General features: G+C 42.4%; 2 protein-coding genes and 1 pseudogene across 2 annotated transcripts in view; all 3 read left to right on the forward strand.

Moving 5' to 3' along the window:
• The first annotated feature begins 499 nt into the window (after positions 1 to 499).
• Positions 500 to 3,781, forward strand: LOC135886298 (olfactory receptor 11A1-like; annotated as a pseudogene).
• A 4,796-nt stretch (positions 3,782 to 8,577) lies between these two features.
• On the forward strand, positions 8,578 to 9,983 carry LOC135886299 (olfactory receptor 11A1-like). The gene is made up of 2 exons (XM_065414111.1): positions 8,578 to 9,508; positions 9,850 to 9,983. The coding sequence occupies exons 1-2, from the start codon at positions 8,578 to 8,580 to the stop codon at positions 9,981 to 9,983; spliced, it is 1,065 nt and encodes a 354-aa protein (XP_065270183.1).
• A 3,709-nt stretch (positions 9,984 to 13,692) lies between these two features.
• LOC135886300 (olfactory receptor 11A1-like) overlaps positions 13,693 to 20,904 on the forward strand; it is a 33,082-nt gene continuing 25,870 nt past the window's right edge. Inside the window, exons 1-2 of the mRNA XM_065414112.1 lie at positions 13,693 to 13,754; positions 14,720 to 15,696. Coding sequence (XP_065270184.1) covers positions 13,693 to 13,754; positions 14,720 to 15,696 — 1,039 coding nt within the window. The remainder of the gene's footprint in view (positions 13,755 to 14,719; positions 15,697 to 20,904) is intronic.

Raw genomic sequence — 20,904 nt, forward strand, 5'->3', positions numbered from 1 at the left:
CTCTTCTGCTGACATAGCTACCACTGCTTGGGGAGGTGGCATAGAGCATCTACATTCTAGCAACGCGACAGCGGTGCAACTACATCGGTACAGCAGTGTCGCTGTAACAATTCTAGTGTAGACTAGCCCTTAGTTTCTCTTCTCTGATATACCACAGCCTTCCTGTATAGCATTGAGCAAGTCAGTCTGGGCCAGATTTTCAAAGGTATTTAGTCACCTAATGGGATTTTAAGAGCATTTAGCTGCCTAAAACCCATTTAACTCAATTTAATTAATTAATTATTAATAATAAATAATAAAATAAATATAAATAAATTAATGAATTTAAATCAAGTTTCCCGGAGGCTTTTGAAACTCCCACAACTCACATAAATATGTTTGAAATTTGCCCCTGGAAGCTTTCTGGAAAATATGTTTTAACCCTACACAATTAGTTGAGCTCAGTGCAGGGCTAACTGGGGACATTCTTTGCCATGTGTCCTAGTGGACATCAGACGAGATGATATAATTATCCCTTTTGGTCTTTATATCTATACATTGATGAATGAAAGAAGTTGAGAACAGGTGTAGAAAATAGGGCTGTCAAGACATTTAAAAAAATAATTATGATTAATCATGCCATTAATCGCACTGTTAAACAATAATAGAATACCATTTATTTAAATATTTTGGATGTTTTCTACATTTTCAAATATATTGATTTCAATTATAACACAGAATACAAAGTGTACAGTGCTTACTTTATATTTATTTTTATTACAAATATTTACATTTTAAAAAACAAAATAAATAGTATTTTTCAGTTCACCTATTACAAGTACTGTAGTGCAATCGCTTTATCATAGAAGTGCAACTTACAAATGTCAAATTATGTACAAAAATAACTGCATTCAAAAATAAAACAATATAAAACTTTAGAACCTACAAGTCCAGTCAGTCCTACTTCTTGTTCAGCCAATCACTCAGACAAACAAGTTTGTTTACATTTGCAGGTGATAATGCTGCCCGCTTCTTGTCCACAATGTCACCTGAAACTGATAACAGGTATAATCATGGCACTTTTGTAGCCTGCATCCCAAGATATTTACTTGCCAGATGTGCTAAAGATTCATATGTCCCTTCATGCTTCAACCACCATTCGAGAGGATCCATGCTGATGATGGGTTCTGCTCAATAACAATCCAAAGCAGTGCGGACCGACGCATGTTCATTTTCATCATCTGAGTCAGATGCCACAGGCAGAAAGTTGATTTTCTTTTTTGGTGGTTCAGGTTCAGTAGTTTCTGCATTGGAGTGTTGCTCTTTTAAGATTTCCGAAAGCATGCTCCACACCTTGTACCTCTCAGATTTTGGAAGGCACTTCAGATTCTTAAACCTGGGGTCAAGTGCTGTATCTATCTTTAGAAATCTCACATTGGTACCTGCTTTGTGTTTTGTGAAATCTGCAGAGAAAGTGTTCTTAAAATGAACATGTGCTGAGTCATCATCCAAGACTGCTCTGACATGAAATATATGGCACAATGGGGGTAAAATAGAGCCAGAGACATACAATTCTCCCCCAAGGAGTTCAGTCACAAATTTAATTAACGTATTACTTTTTTTAACCAGTGTCATCGGCTTGGAAGCATGTCCTCTGGAATGGTGGCCAAAGCATGAAGGGGCGTATGAATGTTTAGCATAACTGGCATGTAAATACCTTGCAATGCCGGCTACAAAAGTCCCATGTGTACGCCTGTTCTCACTTTCTGGTGACATTGTAAATAAGAAGTGGGCAGTATTGTCTCCCGTAAATGTAAACAAACTTGTTGATCTTAGCAATTGGCTGAACAATAAATAGGACTGAGTGGACTTTTAGGCTCTAAAGTGTTGCATTGTTTTGTTTTTGAGTGCAGTTATGTAACAAAAAAAATCTACATTTGTAAATTGCACATTCACAATAAAGAGCTTGCACTATGGTACTTGTATGAGGTGAATTGAAAAATACATTTTTTTTTGTTTATCATTTTTATAGTGCAAATATTTGTAATAAAAATAATAATATAAAGAGAGCAGTGTACACTTTGTATTCTGTGTTGTAATTGAAATCAATATATTTGAAAATGTACCAAAACATCCAAAAATATTTAATAAAGTTTAATTGGTATGCTATTGTTTAACATTGCAATTAAAATGGCAATTAATTGCGACTAATTTTTTGAGTTAACTGCAAATAATCTACAGTCCTAGTAGAAAAGTGATAAATTAACAGTTTTGCTGCTATTTGGGTGGGCTGGAGGGGAATCTGTATCCCAATACCCTATGCCAGTGGTTCTCCACCTTTCCAGATTACTGTACACCTTTCAGGAGTCTGATTTGTCTTGCATACCCCAAGTTTCACCTCATTTAAAAACTATTTGCTTGCAAAATCAGACATAAAAATACAAAAGTGTCACAGAACACTATTTCTGAAAAATTGCTGACTTTCTCATTTTGTCTGTTTGAAATTGTAGTTTGTACTGACTTCACTAGTTTTTTATTTAGCCTGTGGTAAAACTAGGCAAATATCTAGATTAGTTGTTGTACCCCCTGGAAGACCTCTGCCTACCCCCAAGGGTATCGGTACCCCTGGTTGAGAGCCACTGCCCTATTCAATACCTGGGTGTGAAGCAGTCCCTTGGCTGACACAGGATATAAACTCCAATCAAATTTGCAATCTCAATTTTTATGGAAACAAATGGAAGGAAATTGATTGAGTTTTAACCATACAGCAAACTCCCTAAATGATTATTGCTTTTTCTCAATCACCAGTTACATCACACAGAGAATGGCCAAAGTGGAAACCTACACACACCTCATGGAGAAAGGAGAAGGGGGAAATCAAACATCTGTCACAGAATTCGTCCTGATGGGATTTGGGAATCTTCCTGAACTGCAAATTCTTTTCTTCCTGCTGTTTCTAGTGATCTACATAGTCACCATGGCTGCAAACACTCTCATTGTAGCACTAGTTGTGACTGATCAGCACCTTCACACCCCCATGTACTTCTTCCTGGGAAATTTGTCCTGCTTGGAGATCTGTTGCAACTCAACCATCCTTCCCAGGATGCTGGCCAGTTTCCTGACTGGGGACAGGACCATTTCTGTTACAGGCTGCATTGTGCAGTTTTATTTGTTTGGTTTCCTCGTGACCACTGAGTGTTATCTGCTAGCTGTGATGTCTTATGATCGATACTTAGCGATATGTAAACCCCTGCACTATGTCACCCGTATGAATGGCAGGTTCTGTATCCAACTAGCAGCTGGATCATGGCTAAGTTCATTCATAGTTCTTACCATATTAATGTGTTTGGTGTCACAATTAGCTTTCTGTGGCCCTAATGAAATTGATCATTTCTTTTGTGACCTCAGCCCAGTGATCAATCTCTCCTGCAGCGACACCAGTCTGGTGACCCTGGCGACCCTCATATTCTCCTCCATAGACACTGTTCCCCCATTTCTGTTGACCCTGACATCTTATGTTTACATCATCTCCGCCATCCTGAGAATCTCTTCCACCTCTGGGAGGCAAAAGGCATTTTCCACCTGCTCGTCCCACCTTATTGTGGTTACAATCTTCTATGGGACCTTAATGATTGTCTACATGTTACCAAACACTGGTGCACTCAGAGCCCCAAACAAAGTATTTTCTGTCTTCTACACGGTCTTGACACCCCTGATCAATCCCCTCATCTACAGCCTGAGAAACAAAGAGGTCAAGGAGGCCCTGAGGAAATTTCTGCAGAAGTATAGGGTGTTCCCATGAATTCAGAGAAATTGATTGAAATGGGAATAAATCAAATCATTAGTCAGGAATGAACCATCTACATGGTCCACGTTCTTATCAGTCAAAGCATCCTGAGTTTTAGGAAGAAGATACAGAGGATTTTATTTTTAGAGATGTATTTATTTAGGTAAACAATGGCAGATCCTCAGCCAGTGTCAATTTCTAGAGGGCCATTCATTTCTACAGTGCAATGCAATTTGAACCAGGCAATTATCTTCCTCTAAATATTTTTTTAAAAATCCCATCCTGAGCTCCAGCTGTCTTTGCCTAAATAAAAAATACAGTCAAGTGCATGATGGGAGATTAAAGCATTCTTTTTTTATTCCCAGTATTATTTCAGTCTCTCTACCTTTGGCTGCCCATGGTTTTTGTTTTCAAGGAGATACAGGAAGAGTGAGGAAAGTGTATAACCCTATAATGTTCAAAGGTGGGGTTGGCAGCGTGGCATCCAATCTTTGTTGAAAGACAGTGGGAGTTGAGTGTCTAAATTTGTTAAGATGCCTTGAAAACCCCAGCCTGTATCTTTATTGATTTGTAGACATTAATAATCAGTTAAGTTTGAGGGCTTTCAAAGAAAATTTAAGAAACAAAGCCAACGCCCACTCAAGTAAACAGAATGGTTCCTTTGGCCTCTGTGGGTCTAAATCAGGCTATTTATCCTCAGTTCATCACCTTTCCAACTGCAAAATAAATATACCAGAAACTTACCAGCTGGCTTGACTGTTTTCTGTTGAGTATTAAGTGATAATAAATTTTATTTTCTGTTTTCCTCTTGCATTTTTAAGTACTTGTTGACACATTTTCCGAACACTTGTTAGGTTGTTTGAGCTATAACTATGAGAACTTCCTAATCTATATTTATTATATTCCCCATTTATTATTTCATTCAGACAAATGCTTTGAATGTCTCCAGTGAAACAAAGGCGGGATCTGTTTAGAAAAGATGGCGGAATTTTTTTTGTCCCCTATGGAAAGTTACTTTTTTTTCAGGATTTGTTCAAAAGACTGAAAACCCTCAGTCTGAAAACTGTTGATTTTAAATGGGCTCTAGTTCTGATTATTCATCCACTATGTGTAATATCTTCAGAAATCCACTTTTCCTAAGAAAAACAAACCAGTTAACAAGTGACCAGCTGGTCCAGTCAAAATATGGTTATGTATTGTCATAAAATAATGGGTTGAGTTTTGTCTCTTCCTTTTTTCTGTGTTGCATATTTTTTGAAATAATAATCTAAACTTTTTGACATTGTCACCAGCCTATTCCATTTGTGGTATCATGTGTTCTGCCTTTCTTGGATTCTCCATTAGCAGTTTTAGTCATTGAAAATGATCCCAGATTGCTGAGATGACACAAAGTTTACACACTGTTTGGAATTCTTCTGAGAGAAGCCAATATCTGTACGTCACCAACATAAGCCAGCTAATATCTGCAACTCTTCCTTATATTGAAAGAAAGAACTGTGTCAGGCATACAAGAAGACCAGGGAGGCCAACAGTCAATCCAACACTAAGCCACTGACCTGCTGCTTATACAAATTGCTACATGAGATACTTGGGGGAAACCCCATCACTACCCCACACACCACCGTGGATACCTCAGAGGAGCCAGAGTCACAGGACACTGCCATAAACAGCAAGGAGGAAGAGGAGGTGGATGATGGGGTGACATGTGAACAGGGGGTCCAGCTATGCTATGAGCCAGGACATGTTTGAAACCCCACCACACTCCGGTCGGTCCTGGCAGTACAGATGAAGGCATCTCGAGTAAGTGTGCATGGACAACAATTCTGTGTGACTTCCAGGGCTGGAGCACCCACAGAAAAAAAATAGTGGGTACTCAGCACCCACCATCAGCCCCCTGGATCATCTCCTCCCTCCCCTGCCCTCCCACCTGCTGGTGGGCCCTGCCGATCAGCTCCTCACCCTCCCTCCCAGTGCCTCCTGCCCATTGTTCAGCCACAGTCAGGTGGCATTGGGGCAGGGAGGAAAGGGGATGAGCAGGGGCAGGAAGAGAGAAGGGAGGGGGTGGAATGGGATGCGAGTGGGAAGAGGCAGGGCTGGGGTGGGGATCTGTGGGAAGGGGTGGAGTGGGGGCAAGACCTGGGGTGGAGCGGCGGTCAAGCACACCCCCAGGAACTGGCGAAGTCGGCGCATCTGTAAGTGTGTGAATGGATTTCCTATAACAATCATGTATCGATGATGCCCCTCCCCCGCACTTGGCAGGACACAGCTTTAGACTTTTTATGAATTTACTTGGACTACAAGAAGTAGCGGTACAACCAAGGAAGGTAGAGTTGTTATCTGCTTCTTATTTACCTATAGAGTGAAATCAAGGCAGACCATGCGGATCTGTTTGTTTATGTGCACGGGGATGTCCCTTGAACCCTCTTGAGAGATCTCAAGGCAACGTTCATGGAGGTACTCTGCAACCCTCTCCTGAAGGTTTCTAGGGATGGCGGCCTCATTTCTTCCTCAGCACTAGGACACTTTCCCACCCCAGTTGGCGATAACTTCAGCAGGTGCCATTGCGTTAACAGGCTAGCAGCATATAGCCCTGGGTAGCTTCAGCATGCCAGCAGCAGCTGTGCTCTCTGAGCCTTTTTTACCGTAAGCTAAAATCACCGCCAACTGTTGAAAATGATGCCAGTATTCAGTGCCCTTGCCCTCTACACATACTTTCATGCAACCAAACAATTCCCACTACATCCCCCCCCACACCCTTCTCACCCCCGGTGGGCCATACTCACTCATGGCTGGGACTGGTGAGTGGGGCTGTGCATGGTTACCCCCATTGGGATAAATATACTGGCCATACTGTGTAGTGTGCTTTGAGATCCATGGATGGAAAACGGCCTGTTAAAACTAAATGTTACTATTAAAGGTATGGAAACTTATTCCCCATTCTCTTGAGTTCTTGACACACACAGAGCACATGGGGAAAAGGAAAATTTCCTTTGGGGTGAGAATGCCAGAGGCATCAGCTTTGGTGTTACACTGTTCTAACAAAACAGCACAGTGTTAATATTTTCCCTATGAAGGTAATTCTAAGTGATCACCAGCAGGAGGCCCAAAGGAGCTCCCAGCAGCAGAGGTGGCCAGGGGAGGCTGCTTTCACCAATAAAGGATGCAAGAATCCAGAGCAGGAGACATTAAGGATTTGTGTCATGCAGACTGGCATGCTGAGCAGCAGGAGAGAGACCCATCCCAACAGCAACATGCAGCTATCTCTCCAAGAACCAAGAGGACAAGACTGACTGTGAGACCAGACCTGGTCACCGTCGATGGAGAGGTCGCTGCTTCATGCTGAGGATTAAAGGTGAGTGGGACCAGTCACAGGGCAAATCTTCAATCTCTTCCTCAGAGGACACTCCTCTTGGTCAGTGTCTTCACTCACTGGAGCTTTGCCTGAATAAGGACTTTAGAATGTGATAACGATTTATTGCTAGAGAAGTTGACGAAAGACAAAGGAGATCTGTCTACCACCCCTCATCTCTCTCTCTATCTCTAACAAGCCATTTATGCACCCTTCTAAGCCCGTAAATCTATCCCTATATCAAGCCTCTTCTACAGTCTCTCTCTGTCTTTTTATCTCTCCCTCTACCAAACCCCTTTCACATCCCTCTATCTTTTTACTTAGACATCTATAAATCTCTGTTGAGTCCTTTACACATCTATCTACCTATCTCCTTAAACTTCTCCTCTGTCTATCCATCAATCACCTTACACATCCCTCTATCTGTCTGTCTCCCTATCCTAGACATCATTTCACTTTCTCAGAGACCTTTCTCCACCTTTCTCCTCAGTTTCTCAACTGTTTCTCAGCTGCCTACCCAGTCCTTCCTGTAGTGCAGTTTCCTATGCGCCTGCCCACCCCAGACTTGTGAGATGCTATGTATCTTCTGTTGTGTGTCTTCTGCATGGATTTCAGAGGGAGTGGAGGGCCCTCAGCATTTCCTGGGAGGGTCTGAGCACCACACAGGAAAGGGCTCTACATTTGAAATGCATGGAGACTGGAAATCCTTACAGATTAAGTAGTGGCACCAGTGGAACAAACTTTCTCTGGCCATTTAATGCTCCATGTTAGCTTTCAAGAGGAAGGGTAGCCCAATGGTTAAGGCTCTAGCTTGTCATTTGGTTTCTAGACTAGACTTGGGTTCTATTCTCTGCTCTATCACTGCCTTTCTGTATAGCCTTAAGCAAGTCACCTTGGGCCAGAATTTTAAAGGTATTTTGGTGCCTACTTGGATTTTCAAAAGTAGCTACCTGCCTAATACCCATTCATATCAATGAGTTTTAGTTGCCTGGATGCCTTTGAAAATTCCACTAGACCCCTAAATACCTTTAAATATCTGGCTCTGTCTGCTTTTTTTGAAAATATGTTTTCGCCAAACACAATTAATTGAGCTCAATGCAGGACTAACTGGGGACATTCTTTGGTGTATATTATAGTGGATGTCAGATGAGATGAGCTAATGGTCCCTTTTGGCCTGTAACTCCATGCATTGGTGAATGAAAGAAGTTGAGAACAGGTGTAGAAAAGTGAGACATTAACTGTGTTGCTGCTCTTTGGCTGAGATGGTGGGGAAAATCTATCCCTATCTCTGTGCTACACCTGAGTGAGAAGCCGTTCCTCAGTTGGGAGGGAATATAAACCCTGATCTTCATTGGCACACTGAATTTGTATTGAATCAGATAGAGGGAAACCACAGCATTGTACAGCAAACTCCTTAACAAATCGGTACTTTTTCTCAATCACTAGTTGCAGCACATGGAGAATGGAGAAAGCGGAAGGGGAAAATCAAACGTCTATCACAGAATTCATCCTGCTGGGATTCGGGAATCTCCCTGGACTGCAAATTCTGTTCTTCTTGCTGTTTCTAGGGATCTACATAGTCACCATGGCTGCAAACATGCTCATTGTAGCGCTAGTTGTGGTTGATCAGAACCTTCACACCCCCATGTACTTCTTCCTGGGGAATTTGTCCTGCTTGGAGATCTGCTACACCTCCACCATCCTGCCCAGGATGCTGGCCACTTTCCTGACTGGGGACAGAACCATTTCTGTTTCAGGCTGCATGGTTCAGTTTTATTGGTTTGGTTTCCTAGCAACTGCTGAATGTTATATGTTAGCTGTTATGTCTTATGATCGGTACTTAGCGATATGTAAACCCCTGCGCTATGCAACACTTATGAATGGCAGGTTCTGTATGCAGCTAGCAGCTGGATCTTGGTTAAGTTCACTCATCGTTCTATCCATATTAATATCTTTTATGTCACAATTAGCCTTCTGTGGCCCTAATGAAATTGATCATTTCTTTTGTGATCTCACCCCAGTTACTAATCTCTCCTGCAGTGACACTTGTCTGGTTACCCTGGCGACCCTCATCTTCTCTTCCATAAACATCGTTCTTCCATTTCTTTTGACCCTGACATCTTATGCTTATATCATCTCCACTATCCTGAGAATCCCTTCCACCACTGGGAAGCAAAAGGCCTTTTCCACCTGCTCCTCCCATCTTATCGTGGTTACAGTTTTCTATGGGACCCTAATAACTGTCTACGTGTTACCAAACACCGGGGCCCTGAGAGCCCCAAATAAAGTGTTTTCATTCTTCTACACAGTCTTGACACCCCTGATCAATCCCCTCATATACAGTCTGAGAAACAAAGAGGTCAAGGAGGCCATGAGGAGAGCTCTGCAGAAATGTAGGGTATTCCTATGAATTCAGAGAAATTGATTGAAATGGGAATAAATCATTTCACTAGTCAGAAAGGAACCATCTAAGTCAGTCTTTCTCAAACTGGGATCCACGGACCCTTGGGGGTCGGCGAGGGTACCCCAGGGGGTCTGCGGGCCCCACTTATCAACTCCTTCCCCTCTCTCCCAGCACCTCCTGCATGCCAGGGAACAGCTGTTCAGTTGCATTGGGATTTGGTTCCTACTTTTCCTATGCTGCTTTGAAAATCCGTGCCTCTATCTTTATGGATTTGTTTACATTAACCCTCAGTTGAGTTTCAGATTTTTCAAATAAGATTTGAGGAACAAGTCCAATTCCCACTGAAATCAAGGGAAAGGTTCCCATTGACCTTCAAGGGCTCTGCATCAGGCTACTCTTCTTGTGTGCATCACAACCTTTCCCACAACAAAACAAATGAACTAAAAAGTTACCAGCTGGTGTGACTGGGAACTGTTCAGTATTAAGTGGCAATAAAATGTGTGTGGGGGGGTTTCTGTTTTCCTCTTGAGTGTTTTTAAATAATTCTTCAAACATTTTCTGAATACTTGTAAGGTGGTTTGAGATATAATCATAAGAATGTTCTATTCTGGATTTATTAGATTTCCCCATTAATTCTTCCAATCTTATGAAAATGTTCTGAAAGTCTCACATTAAACAAAGGCAAGGGTCTGTTTAGAAGAAGTCATGGATGATATATATATATATCCATCATCTTTAATCCCCTCAAGCATATATATAATATATATCGCTAATAGAAAATTTTTAAAAAATCAGTTTTTTTTCCAAAAAACTGAAAACCGTCAGTCTGAAAAATGCTGGATTTAAATGGGCTCTGGTTCAAACTACAAATTCACTATGTGTAATCTCTTCAGAATCCACTTTTCCTGCAGAAAATCAAACCAGCTAACAAGTGACCAACCAGCCCAGTAAAAAACAGTTATGTATTCAGTTATTATATACTAGATTGGGTTCTTTTCCCCTTCTCACTTTCCCCCCAATGTATTTTAAATAATATTCCTAAATCTTTTGATCTTGTCAGAAGCCTATTGCATTTGTGACAGCCTGTTGTCTGTGTTCCTTGGATTCTCCATTAGTCTTTGCAAAATATCCCAAATTGTCGACATACCCTTGGCTTACAAGCCCAGTGCTCTAATGCTTGAGCTATGGAGAGTTTATGTGACCCCTCATGTCTTACACTGTGCTCCAGCGAGTAAGGTGCTGGGCTAGAAATCAGAACACCTGTTTTCTGTTATTTATTGTGATCTCAGGTGGGGTTTCAGCCAAGCCATCGGCCTCTCTTTTCCCAACTCCCCTTTTGTCTATTTCAATTGGAAATGTTGTGGGGCAGGGAGTTTATCTCCCTGTGTGTGTGCAGCATGCAGCACAATGGGGATCCCGTCTCTATTTGAGTCCTTAAGGAGTCACCATAGTCAATTATAACACCCCTTGTGCTTTTGGTGATTGCTGCAGGGGCTGACCAGGACATTACCTAGGGAGGTGGTGGAATCTCCATTCTTTGAGGTTTTTAAGGCCCGGCTTGACAAAGCCCTGGCTGGGCTGATTTAGTTGGGGTAGTTCCTGCTTTGAGCAGGGGGTTGGACTAGATGACCTCCTGAGGTCTTTTCCAACTCTAATCTTCTATGATTCTATAGTATTTAACAATATAAAATGACTCCGCCTTGTACTCCCCAAACCCCAACCAAATCTCCACCCAGAAAAAGAGAATGAATATAATCGAAAAAATCAATACCAAAATCTCCACCCCAAAGCAGAGGGCTTCGTCCCCACCCCACCCCAAAAAGAGGAAAGAGCCAGAGTCTGCATTAAATGAAGAAGAGATTTTGCTATTACTGTCGATCTTATGTTGAATTTGCTCAGATGCTACAGGGATGGGCAGCAATACAAATCCCTCTGACACATACGGAAATCTTTGAACGTTAATAGACAAAGGCTCTCAGTCTGGTGGTCCAGCAGCCATGGTGATACACTTTGACTGAGGAAGCCTGGAAGCTACACCCAGCTATGCCAATACCCTGTTTCACAACCCTTTGGGAATCACTTCCTTTTCCCGTGCCTCAGTTTCCAGATCTCTATAATGGGGATAAAGATACTGCCATGCGGTATAAAGTGTTTTGAGATCTATGGATGGCCATATGTTATTACTAAGACATGGAAATTTATTTCCCAGTCTCGGGGGCTCTTGGGACAGACACAGCACATGGGAGAAAAGGGGATATTTCCTCTGGAATTCGTATACTTGTGGCATCAGCTTTGGTGTTACACTGTTTTAACCAACAACACAGTGTTAATTCCCCTATGAAGATAATTGTAAAAGATAACTGGCAGCAGGGCCCAAGGGAGATCCCAGAAGCAGGAAGGGCCAAGGGGTGGCTGCTGTACCTGATAAACCCTGCAAGGATCCAGAGCGGGAGTCATATAAGGGCTTGAGTGAGGCAAACAATCATGCTTGGGTACAGGAGAGAGAGACCTCCCCCAGCAACATATAAGTGTCTCTCGAGCAGAGGACAGGTCTGACTGTGAGACCAAACCCAGTCACCATCGATGGAGAAGTCACTCCTTCATGCTGAGGATTAAAGGTGAGTGTTACCAGCCTCAGGGCAAACCCTCAAACTCTTCCTCAGACTTTACCTCACTTAGAAGAACACTCCTATTAGACAGGGTCCTCACTTCCTGACAGCTTTGCCTGAATAAGGACTTAAGCATCTCATCATGATACTGCTAGAGAAATGGATGAAACACAAAGACGATCTATGTGTTAAGCCCCTTATCTATCTATCTATCTATCTATCTATCTATCTATCTATCTATCTAGACAATTGCTCATCCCTCTATCTATCTACTTATTTATCGGTTCATCTCTCTGTTGAGTTCTTTACAGATCTATCTAACCTTTAAATAAGTATCTGTCTCTGTAACCAAAACCTCGCTCTACCAACCCTTATCCTTACACATCCCTCTATCTATATATCCTTCTTTTCCCTTCTTTCTGTCTGTCTGTCTCTCTCTTTCTGCCTGGCAGTGTATCATTTTCTTAAGGTTCACTTTCCCTGCCCAATCCTGGGAGATGCTACATGTCTCCTGTTGAGAATCTTCTCCATGGATACAATGGGAGTTGAAGCCCCTCATCATTTCTTGTGAGATGCTGAGCACCACACACGAAAGGGGTGCACATTAGAAATGAACTGAATGGGACTTGGCATTGCTGACAGCTTGGGAAGCAGCGACACCTGCATAACAAACTTTGCCTGGTCATTTGCTGCTCCAACCTTGCACTCAAGAGCAAGCATAGTCCAATGGTTGGGGCACTATGGTGATGTTTGGGAGACCTGACTTCTCTTTTCTGCTCTGCCACAGCATCAATGTGTAGTACCGACCAAGTCACTCTGGGCTTGATTTTTAAAGGTATTTAGGTGCTTAGTGAGCTGGGAGCTAGGCACTAACTGCTTTTGAAAATTACACTAGGCACAAAATAGCTTTAAAAATCTGGCTCTTTTGCTCTCTGCCTCAACTCTCCATCCATAAAATGTGGATAACAGCATTGCTGTACCTCAAGAGGTATTATGAGGTGTGCTGCTGTAATGGAGTTATCTAAGAACCTTACAAGGGTACACTTTCCTTTCTTCCCCCCGCTATATCCCTTTAGAGCTCCTGATGTTACTGAACAGAGAGAGTGGCCCGGTGTACTAATTTACTGCAGCTCTTTTTGCTACACAGAGCTGGTCTGCAGTTCCACTCCAACAGACACATGACAGTCAAGCAGCTGCTGAGAGCTAATAGTTGGCTGTATGTTTTTACAGCTCCTTTTATAGTTGATCGATCAATAACTAATAGTTCACAATTCATGACCAATAATAAGAGGGTTTAGTGTTCCTTGATGGTTCACTAAGGCAATAAGAGTGAGAGGAATCTGCATGTGTGCCTGATTGGGAGGTTTCCTTTGTGCATTGGGCAGAAACCTCTATACAGTCTCTCATCTTCTGTGCTGCTGATCAGTATCCCGTCCTCATTTCAGGTACTAGCTGGATACAATCACATTCATGTCCTAGAGCGTCTGTCCGTATGACCCTATCCCTCATCAAATAAGTTTAGGAGTCACAGGTGGAGGTGCAACTCAAAATAAGCTATGATGCCATGGCTAAAAGAGCAGATGTGATCCTTGGATGGATAAACAGAGGAATAACGAGCAGCAAAGTGTAATCACCTCTCTATACAGCACTGGTGAGACAGGCAATGGAATACTGCATCCAGTTCTGGGGTTCGCATTTTAAGAAGAATGTTGCAAGATCACAGATTATTGTAACTCAAAGAGACACAAAAATGATGCCGGGCTGGAGAAAATGCTTCAAAGTGAAAAACAATTCAAAGAGCCCAACTCTTTAGCTTATCAAAAACAAGACTGAGAGCTGACTTGATTACAGTGAATAGAGAGAAAGGAGCAGGTACTAAAGGGCTCTTGAAACTAGTGGACAAAGGAAGGACAAAAAACAATGGCTGGAAGTTAAAGTCAGACCAAATTAAATGATAAATAAACACATGTTTTTAAAAGTGAGGGTGATTAACCTGTGGGACAAACTACCAAGGTCAGTGGTGGATTCCCTGTCTCTTGATGCCTTCAAATCAAGAGGGAGGGTCAGATTTTTAAAGGCATCGAGATGGCAAACACCCATTGAAGCTGCTAATTCTTGGGAGCCTAGATGCTTTTAAATTCCTACTAAGTGGCTAAATAGCCTTAAAGATCTGGCCCTGGATGCTTTTCTAGAAGATCTCCGTTAGCCAAACACAGATTATTGAGTTCAATGTGGGGGAAACTGGGGGAACCATGGTGTGTGTTATACAGGATCTAATAACCCTTTTGGGCCTTAAAATCTATTAATCCATACATGAAAAAAACAAAAACCTGTGGGCAGGAGCAGAAAGTGATCAGTTAACTATGTTGTTGCTTTATTGAACAGGCAGATGGGGGGAATTCTCTGTTCCAAAATTCTGAGCAAAACTTGAGTGTGGCACAGGTTTTTTGTTTTTGTTTTTTTTATTGTGAAACAATATAAACAATGATCTCGGTGGTGTGAATTATTATGGAATCAAATGGAGGGAAATCCACCCAGCTTCATTGTACAGCATCCGCCCTAACTAATTATTACTTTTTCTCTATCACTAGATATGTCACATGGAGTGAGGAGAAAGAGGAAACCGACGTACATCTCATGGAGAAAGGAGAAGGGGAAAATCAAACGTCTATCACCAAATTCATCCTGCTGGGATTTGGGAACCTCCCTGAACTGCACATTATTTTCTTCCTGCTCTTTCTAGTGATCTACATAGTCACCATGGCTGCGAACATGCTCATTGCGGCACTAGTTGTGGCTGATCAGCACCTTCACACCCCCATGTACTTCTTCTTGGGAAACTTGTCCTGCTTGGAAATCTGCTACACCTCCACCATCCTGCCCAGGGTGCTGGCCAGTCTCCTGACTGGAAACAGGACCATTTCTGTCAGCCAATGCATCATACAGTTTTACTGCTTTGCTCTGCTACTGACCACTGAGTGTTATCTGCTAGCTGTAATGTCTTTTGATCGCTACTTAGCAATATGTAAACCGCTGCACTATGTCACCCGTATGAATGGCAGGTTCTGTATCCAGCTAGCAGCTGGATCTTGGATAAGTTCATTCATACTTATTAGCATATTAATATCTTTGGTGTCGCAATTAGCATTCTGTGGCCCTAATGAAATTGATCATTTTTTTTGTGATCTCACCCCAGTCATTAAACTCTCCTGCAGTAACACCAGTCTGGTTACCCTGGTGACCCTCATATTCGCCTCCATAGACACTGTCCCTCCATTTCTTTTGACCCTGACATCTTATGTTTATATCATCTCCACCATCCTGAGAATCCCTTCTACCACTGGGAGGCAAAAAGCATTTTCTACCTGCTCCTCCCACCTTATTGTGGTTACAATTTTCTATGCAACCCTAATTACTGTCTACATATTACCAAACACCGGTGCACTCAGAGCCCCAAACAAAGTGTTTTCTGTCCTTTACACAGTCTTTACACCCCTGATCAATCCCCTCATCTACAGCCTGAGAAACAAAGAGGTAAAGGAGGTGCTGAGGAGAGCTCTCCAGAAATGTAGGATTTAGAGAGGGTGATTGATATGGCAATAAATCAGTTCTGGTCTGAAAGGACTGATTTAGGTGGCCCAAGTCCTTGTCAGACCTCCTGAGTTATAGCAAGAAGATACTCAGCATTTTTTACATTTGCACATCCTATTCAGTTTTATTTATTTAGGTAAATTAGGCAGATCCTCAGCATGTGTAAATTGACACAGCTGCATTGGTTGTAATTCCCTATGTTATCTCAGTCTCTCTAACCCTAGTAGCCAGTGGTTCTCCAATTGCAATGAGAAATAGGAAGAATGGGGATAGTGGGAAGCCATGGTGTGAATGAGTGAGCCTTCTTTAAACCTTAATTTTATTGTTTTGACATTAAATATAAACATATAACAAAACAAAATATCTATAAATACATGCCCGAGATGAATCTAGCATATAAATAATCAAATTCAATGCTCGTTATTTTGTAAACCTGGAACCAAACAAGTAAACAAATAAAACCCTGAACCCGCAGAGGTCATCCAGGACATCAACTATTAAAGTGACTAAATAGGCAAACATGTGAGAACATATCCTCTGAGTATCGAAGACTAATAAATACTAAACTGCAAAAGTATGCAATAGTTTCATGTGTGACCACATATCTCCATATGATTTCCAAGTGTTACTATAAGACAGAGTCATTTTTTCCATTAATGCCATCATAGAGAGCTCACTAAGCCAGTCTGTGTAGGAGGGAGAACTTGCATATTTCCATTTTCTCAAAATAACTCTTTTGGTCACTAAAATAATTACTGCTTGGTAATAGCAATTCCTCCAGCATCCTTAAAATACACAAATTTGCCGAAGGAAAAACTTAAAGTTCCCTTAAGGGAGTCAGTATCTCTTAAGATTTATAATAGAAGAGAGGGAACCAAATGACATAGCTAAGATTTTTCAATCTCAAACCAGGCCAGTGTGTATACAAAGCTACTGGAGTGGCACGGCCTTACAATAGAACACAGTTGAAATGCTATATTATATAGATACAAATCTGTCAACCTCATTAACCTTTATTTTGAACACAGGTATACTTTTGACCAATACACTATCCCATGGAAATGAGTTCCACAGATTAATTTTGCATTGTGTAAAAAAAAATATTTCCTCTTGTTGTATTAAACCTGCTGCCTATGAATTTCATCATGTGACCTCTGTTTTTTGTATTGTGGGAAAGGGTAGATAACACTTCTCTATTCACTTTTCCCCACTATCCTCGATGACTCCCAGATCTCTTTCCTTAGGAGTAACAGCTAATTTAGAACCCATCATTATGTATGCATACTTTGGACTATTTACCACTATGCATTACTTTACACTTAACAATATTAAATTTCATCTGCCGTTTTGTTACCCAGTCACCCAATTTTGTGAGATCTCCCTGTAATTTTTTACAGTCAGCTTTGGAAATAGCTATCTGCTATAATTTTTTATCATCTGCAAACTATGCCACTTTACTATTCACTCCCTTTTCCAGATATCATTAATTAATATGTTGGCAGGCATACAGATCCTTGGGGGTCCCTGCTGTTTATCTGTCTCATTGTGAAATCTAACTATTTATTCCTACCCTTCATTTCCTGTCTTTTAACCAGTCATTGATCCATGAGAGGACCTTCCATTTTATATCATGACTGCTTACTTTGCTTAAGAGTCTCTGCTGAGGGACCTTGTCAAGGCTTTCTGAAAGTCCAAGTACCCTGCATCAACTGAATCAAGCTTGTCTACATGCTTGTTGACACCCTCAAAGAATTCTAATAGATTTATGAGGCATGATTTCCCTTTACAATAGATGTATTGACTCTTCCCCATCAAATCATGTTTATCTATATATCTGATCATTCTGTTCTCTACTATAATTTGCCTGGTATTGAAGGTAGGCTTACCAGCCTGTCATTACCAGGGTCACCTCTGGACCCCTTTTTAAAAATTGGTGTTGCATTACCTACCTTCCAGTCATCTTGTACAAAGGCTGATTTTAATGGAAGGTTACATCACACAGTTAGAGATCTGCAAGTTCATATCTGAGGTCCTACAGAAATCCTGGATGAATCCCATCTGGTTCTGGTGACTTATTACTGTTTAATTTATCAATTTGTTCTAAAACCTTTTCTACTGACATCAGTGTGGGAACTTATTTCAGATTTGTTGCCCCAAAAGAGTAACTCTGATGGTGGGGATCTCCCCCACATCCTCTGCAGTGAAGACCGGTGCAAATAATTCATTGAAGTTCCCTGCAATGACCTGGTCTTCCTTGAGTGCTCCTTTAACACCTTGGTCATCTAGTATCCCCACTGCCTCTTGTGCAGGCCTTGCGCTTCTGATCTATATATATATATATATATATATATATATATATATATATATATATGTATATATATATAGTTTGTTTGTTTTCATCTTCAGCAATTTGCCTCTCAAATTCTTTAATGGCCTGTTTATGGTATAGTTACACTTAATCTACCAGACTTTGTGCTTCTTCCCACTATACTTACTGCCACTGGACTTCCAAATTTTACAGGATGCCTTTTTGCCTCCAACAACCTCCATTACTCTGCTGTTTAGCCATGGGGGCATATTTCTGGTCCTCCTATTGACCTTGCTGATTTGGGATATACATTTAATCTGAACCTCTATAATGGTGTTTTTAAATAATCCCCATTCTGCTTGCAGGTCACTTTCATTTTCTGATTTTGTTGCCTCTCTAAGCTCCCTCAGCATTTCTCCATCACTGTCACCATCCTGGTCAGATGGTCAGTAGTGTATTCCCACTGCTAAATACTTATTGTTGAAGCATGGAATTTCTATCCATAGAGATTCTATGGTACAGTTTTAGTCATTTAAGATTTTTACATTATTTGACTCTATGCTTTAAACATATAATGCCATTCCTGCACCAATGTGACCTACTCTATAATTCCTGTGCATTTTGTACCCTGGTATTACTGTGTCCCATTGATTATCCTCATTCCTCCAACTTTACACCGACAAAATGATGCCTATTATATCAATATCCCCATTTGATGCCAGGCATTTTCATAGAATACCAGGGTGGGAAGGGACCTCAGGAGGCCATCTAGTCCAAACTCCTGCTGAAAGCAAGACCAATCCCTATACAGATTTTTGCCCCAGATCCCTAAGTGCAGGGGCGGCTCCAGGCACCAGCGAAGCAAGCGCCTGCCTGGGGCGGCAAGCCGTGGGGTGCAGCCTGCTGGTCGCCCTGAGGGCGGCAGTCAGGCTGCCTTCAGCGGCATGCCTGCGGGAGGTCCCCCAGTCCCGAGAGGCGCCCCTGCTCTCACACACCCCAAATACTCTGTCCAGCACCTCCCAAATACCATCTCCCAGTACACACACACCCCTCCAGCACCCCGAAATACCCCCGTGAGCTCAACCCCCGCAGCAGTGTCCTCTATTAGGGAACTTGAAATACAGGTGGGGTCTCCCTAGAGACAGTTGAATTTTAAAGGCAGGTGTTTCTGTTCTCCTTCATGGTGTGACCGCAAGGGGGCCAGGCTCTGGAAGTCTCAGTGAGCTACAATCCCAGCTGTGTCCCCAGAGGGCAGTTCCAGGCGGGCGGGGTGATTCCCTGCACAGCCCAGGCAGAGGCAGCGTTGCCCTTTTCTCTCCCTTCATTTCGAAGGCTTGGCCCGGACCCGTGTCACAAGGTTGTGTGAGCTGGGTACACGCTGGGAAAAGCCCCGAGGCCCCCCACTCAGGCTGGTGCAGAGAGGGGAGCAGAGCCCGGAGGTCTCCAGCCTGGCTCTCTCTCTCCTTCCCCTCTCCACCTACTACCTTGTGTACCCCTCTGCGGCTGGGCTGAATCTCGCCCCAGGGGCCCAGCCGAGGGACACCCCGTCTCTCTCTCGCTCTCCCGGGGGTCTCTCCCAGAGTCAGGGTCACCGTCCACTGACGGAAGAGATGCCTGGTGGTTGCGGGGAGTCTCGCTTGCTCAAGTGGAGATGACTCCGTCCAAGGCAGAGTAGCGCCTGCCAACATTCCCCGCTCCGGTGGGGTCTGTCCACCAGATACCTCGTCCCTGGAGCGCAAGGTCTCGCCTCTGCCCCACACGGAGGGAGCCCTCATTGCTCAGTGGTTCCCCCCCGGGCTTTGTCTGTGGGTCCGGAAGCCCGGGACGGCGCCGCCCCTCACTCCCAGGCTGGGGTGGCCGCATGGCCTGAGTAAGACTACTGTCTAGCCCTGTCCCCATGGGGGACAGAGAGGGGGGGGACACAGGGGCACACACCAGAGCTCCTCACCTATGATATAGGCGCACAAGCCCCATGGACTCTCGCCCTCGGTTTTACAATTGTACTTCTTTTTTCTTTCTTTTTGTGTGTGTGTTTTTTCTTAATAGTTATATTTTTATCTTTTTAATATATTTTACTTGTATTTTTGATTTTATTGTTGTTTATATATATATTAAGTTTCATTTTATTTTATTTCCCCTTTTATGGTTTTTATGTATTTTAGAATTCTTTTATTTTTCAGTTTTTATTATTTTACTTTTTTTAAATCTGTTAATGTTTTTTGTATTTTATTCATTAGTATTTTAAATTTATTTTGCACTTTTTATAAATGTATTATTTTTTCTATTTTTTATTCTACTTTATGTGAATCGTATACTGTGTGTTGTCCAGTCATTTGGGCTCCTATCTTCTCTCACTTCAGTGAGGATCTTCAGCCTCTCAGCCCATCATGCTAGTCATGCACCGCCCCAGCCAGACCCTCCACCACCACCATTCCAGCCCATGGTGCTGAAGCGCACCCCCTGGCTTCAAGTGGTTTCCATCCTATGTTTACAGATTGGTTCACTGACTCTCAACACCCCACTATAAAAATTGTTCCAGCACCTCTGATCCAGCCTGGTCCCTTGTCCCAGGAGTCAGCTGACTGGTGTGGGGGCCAAAGGGCTGAGCTGGGTTTTACAGTTCAGTCAACATAACCAAATAAAGCATGTGTAAGCCTCTGTGAAAAAGTGGTAGCCTTAAGGGAGTTAGGCACCAACCTCTTTTTAGAGCATAAAGTGCAATAGAAAGTTAACAGTACTCCTATGTTTTACCCCACCCATAAAACTTTGGCTGTTTTATCAAAATGTAAATTAATCTGACCATTTAACATAACTTGCTTAAATCCGAGGAATGAGTTTAGTCCATAAGGGACAAATTGTCAAGGTCCCAGGGCTCAC

The sequence above is a fragment of the Emys orbicularis genome, chromosome 12 (assembly GCF_028017835.1).
Source record: "Emys orbicularis isolate rEmyOrb1 chromosome 12, rEmyOrb1.hap1, whole genome shotgun sequence".
NCBI lineage: Eukaryota > Metazoa > Chordata > Testudines > Emydidae > Emys > Emys orbicularis.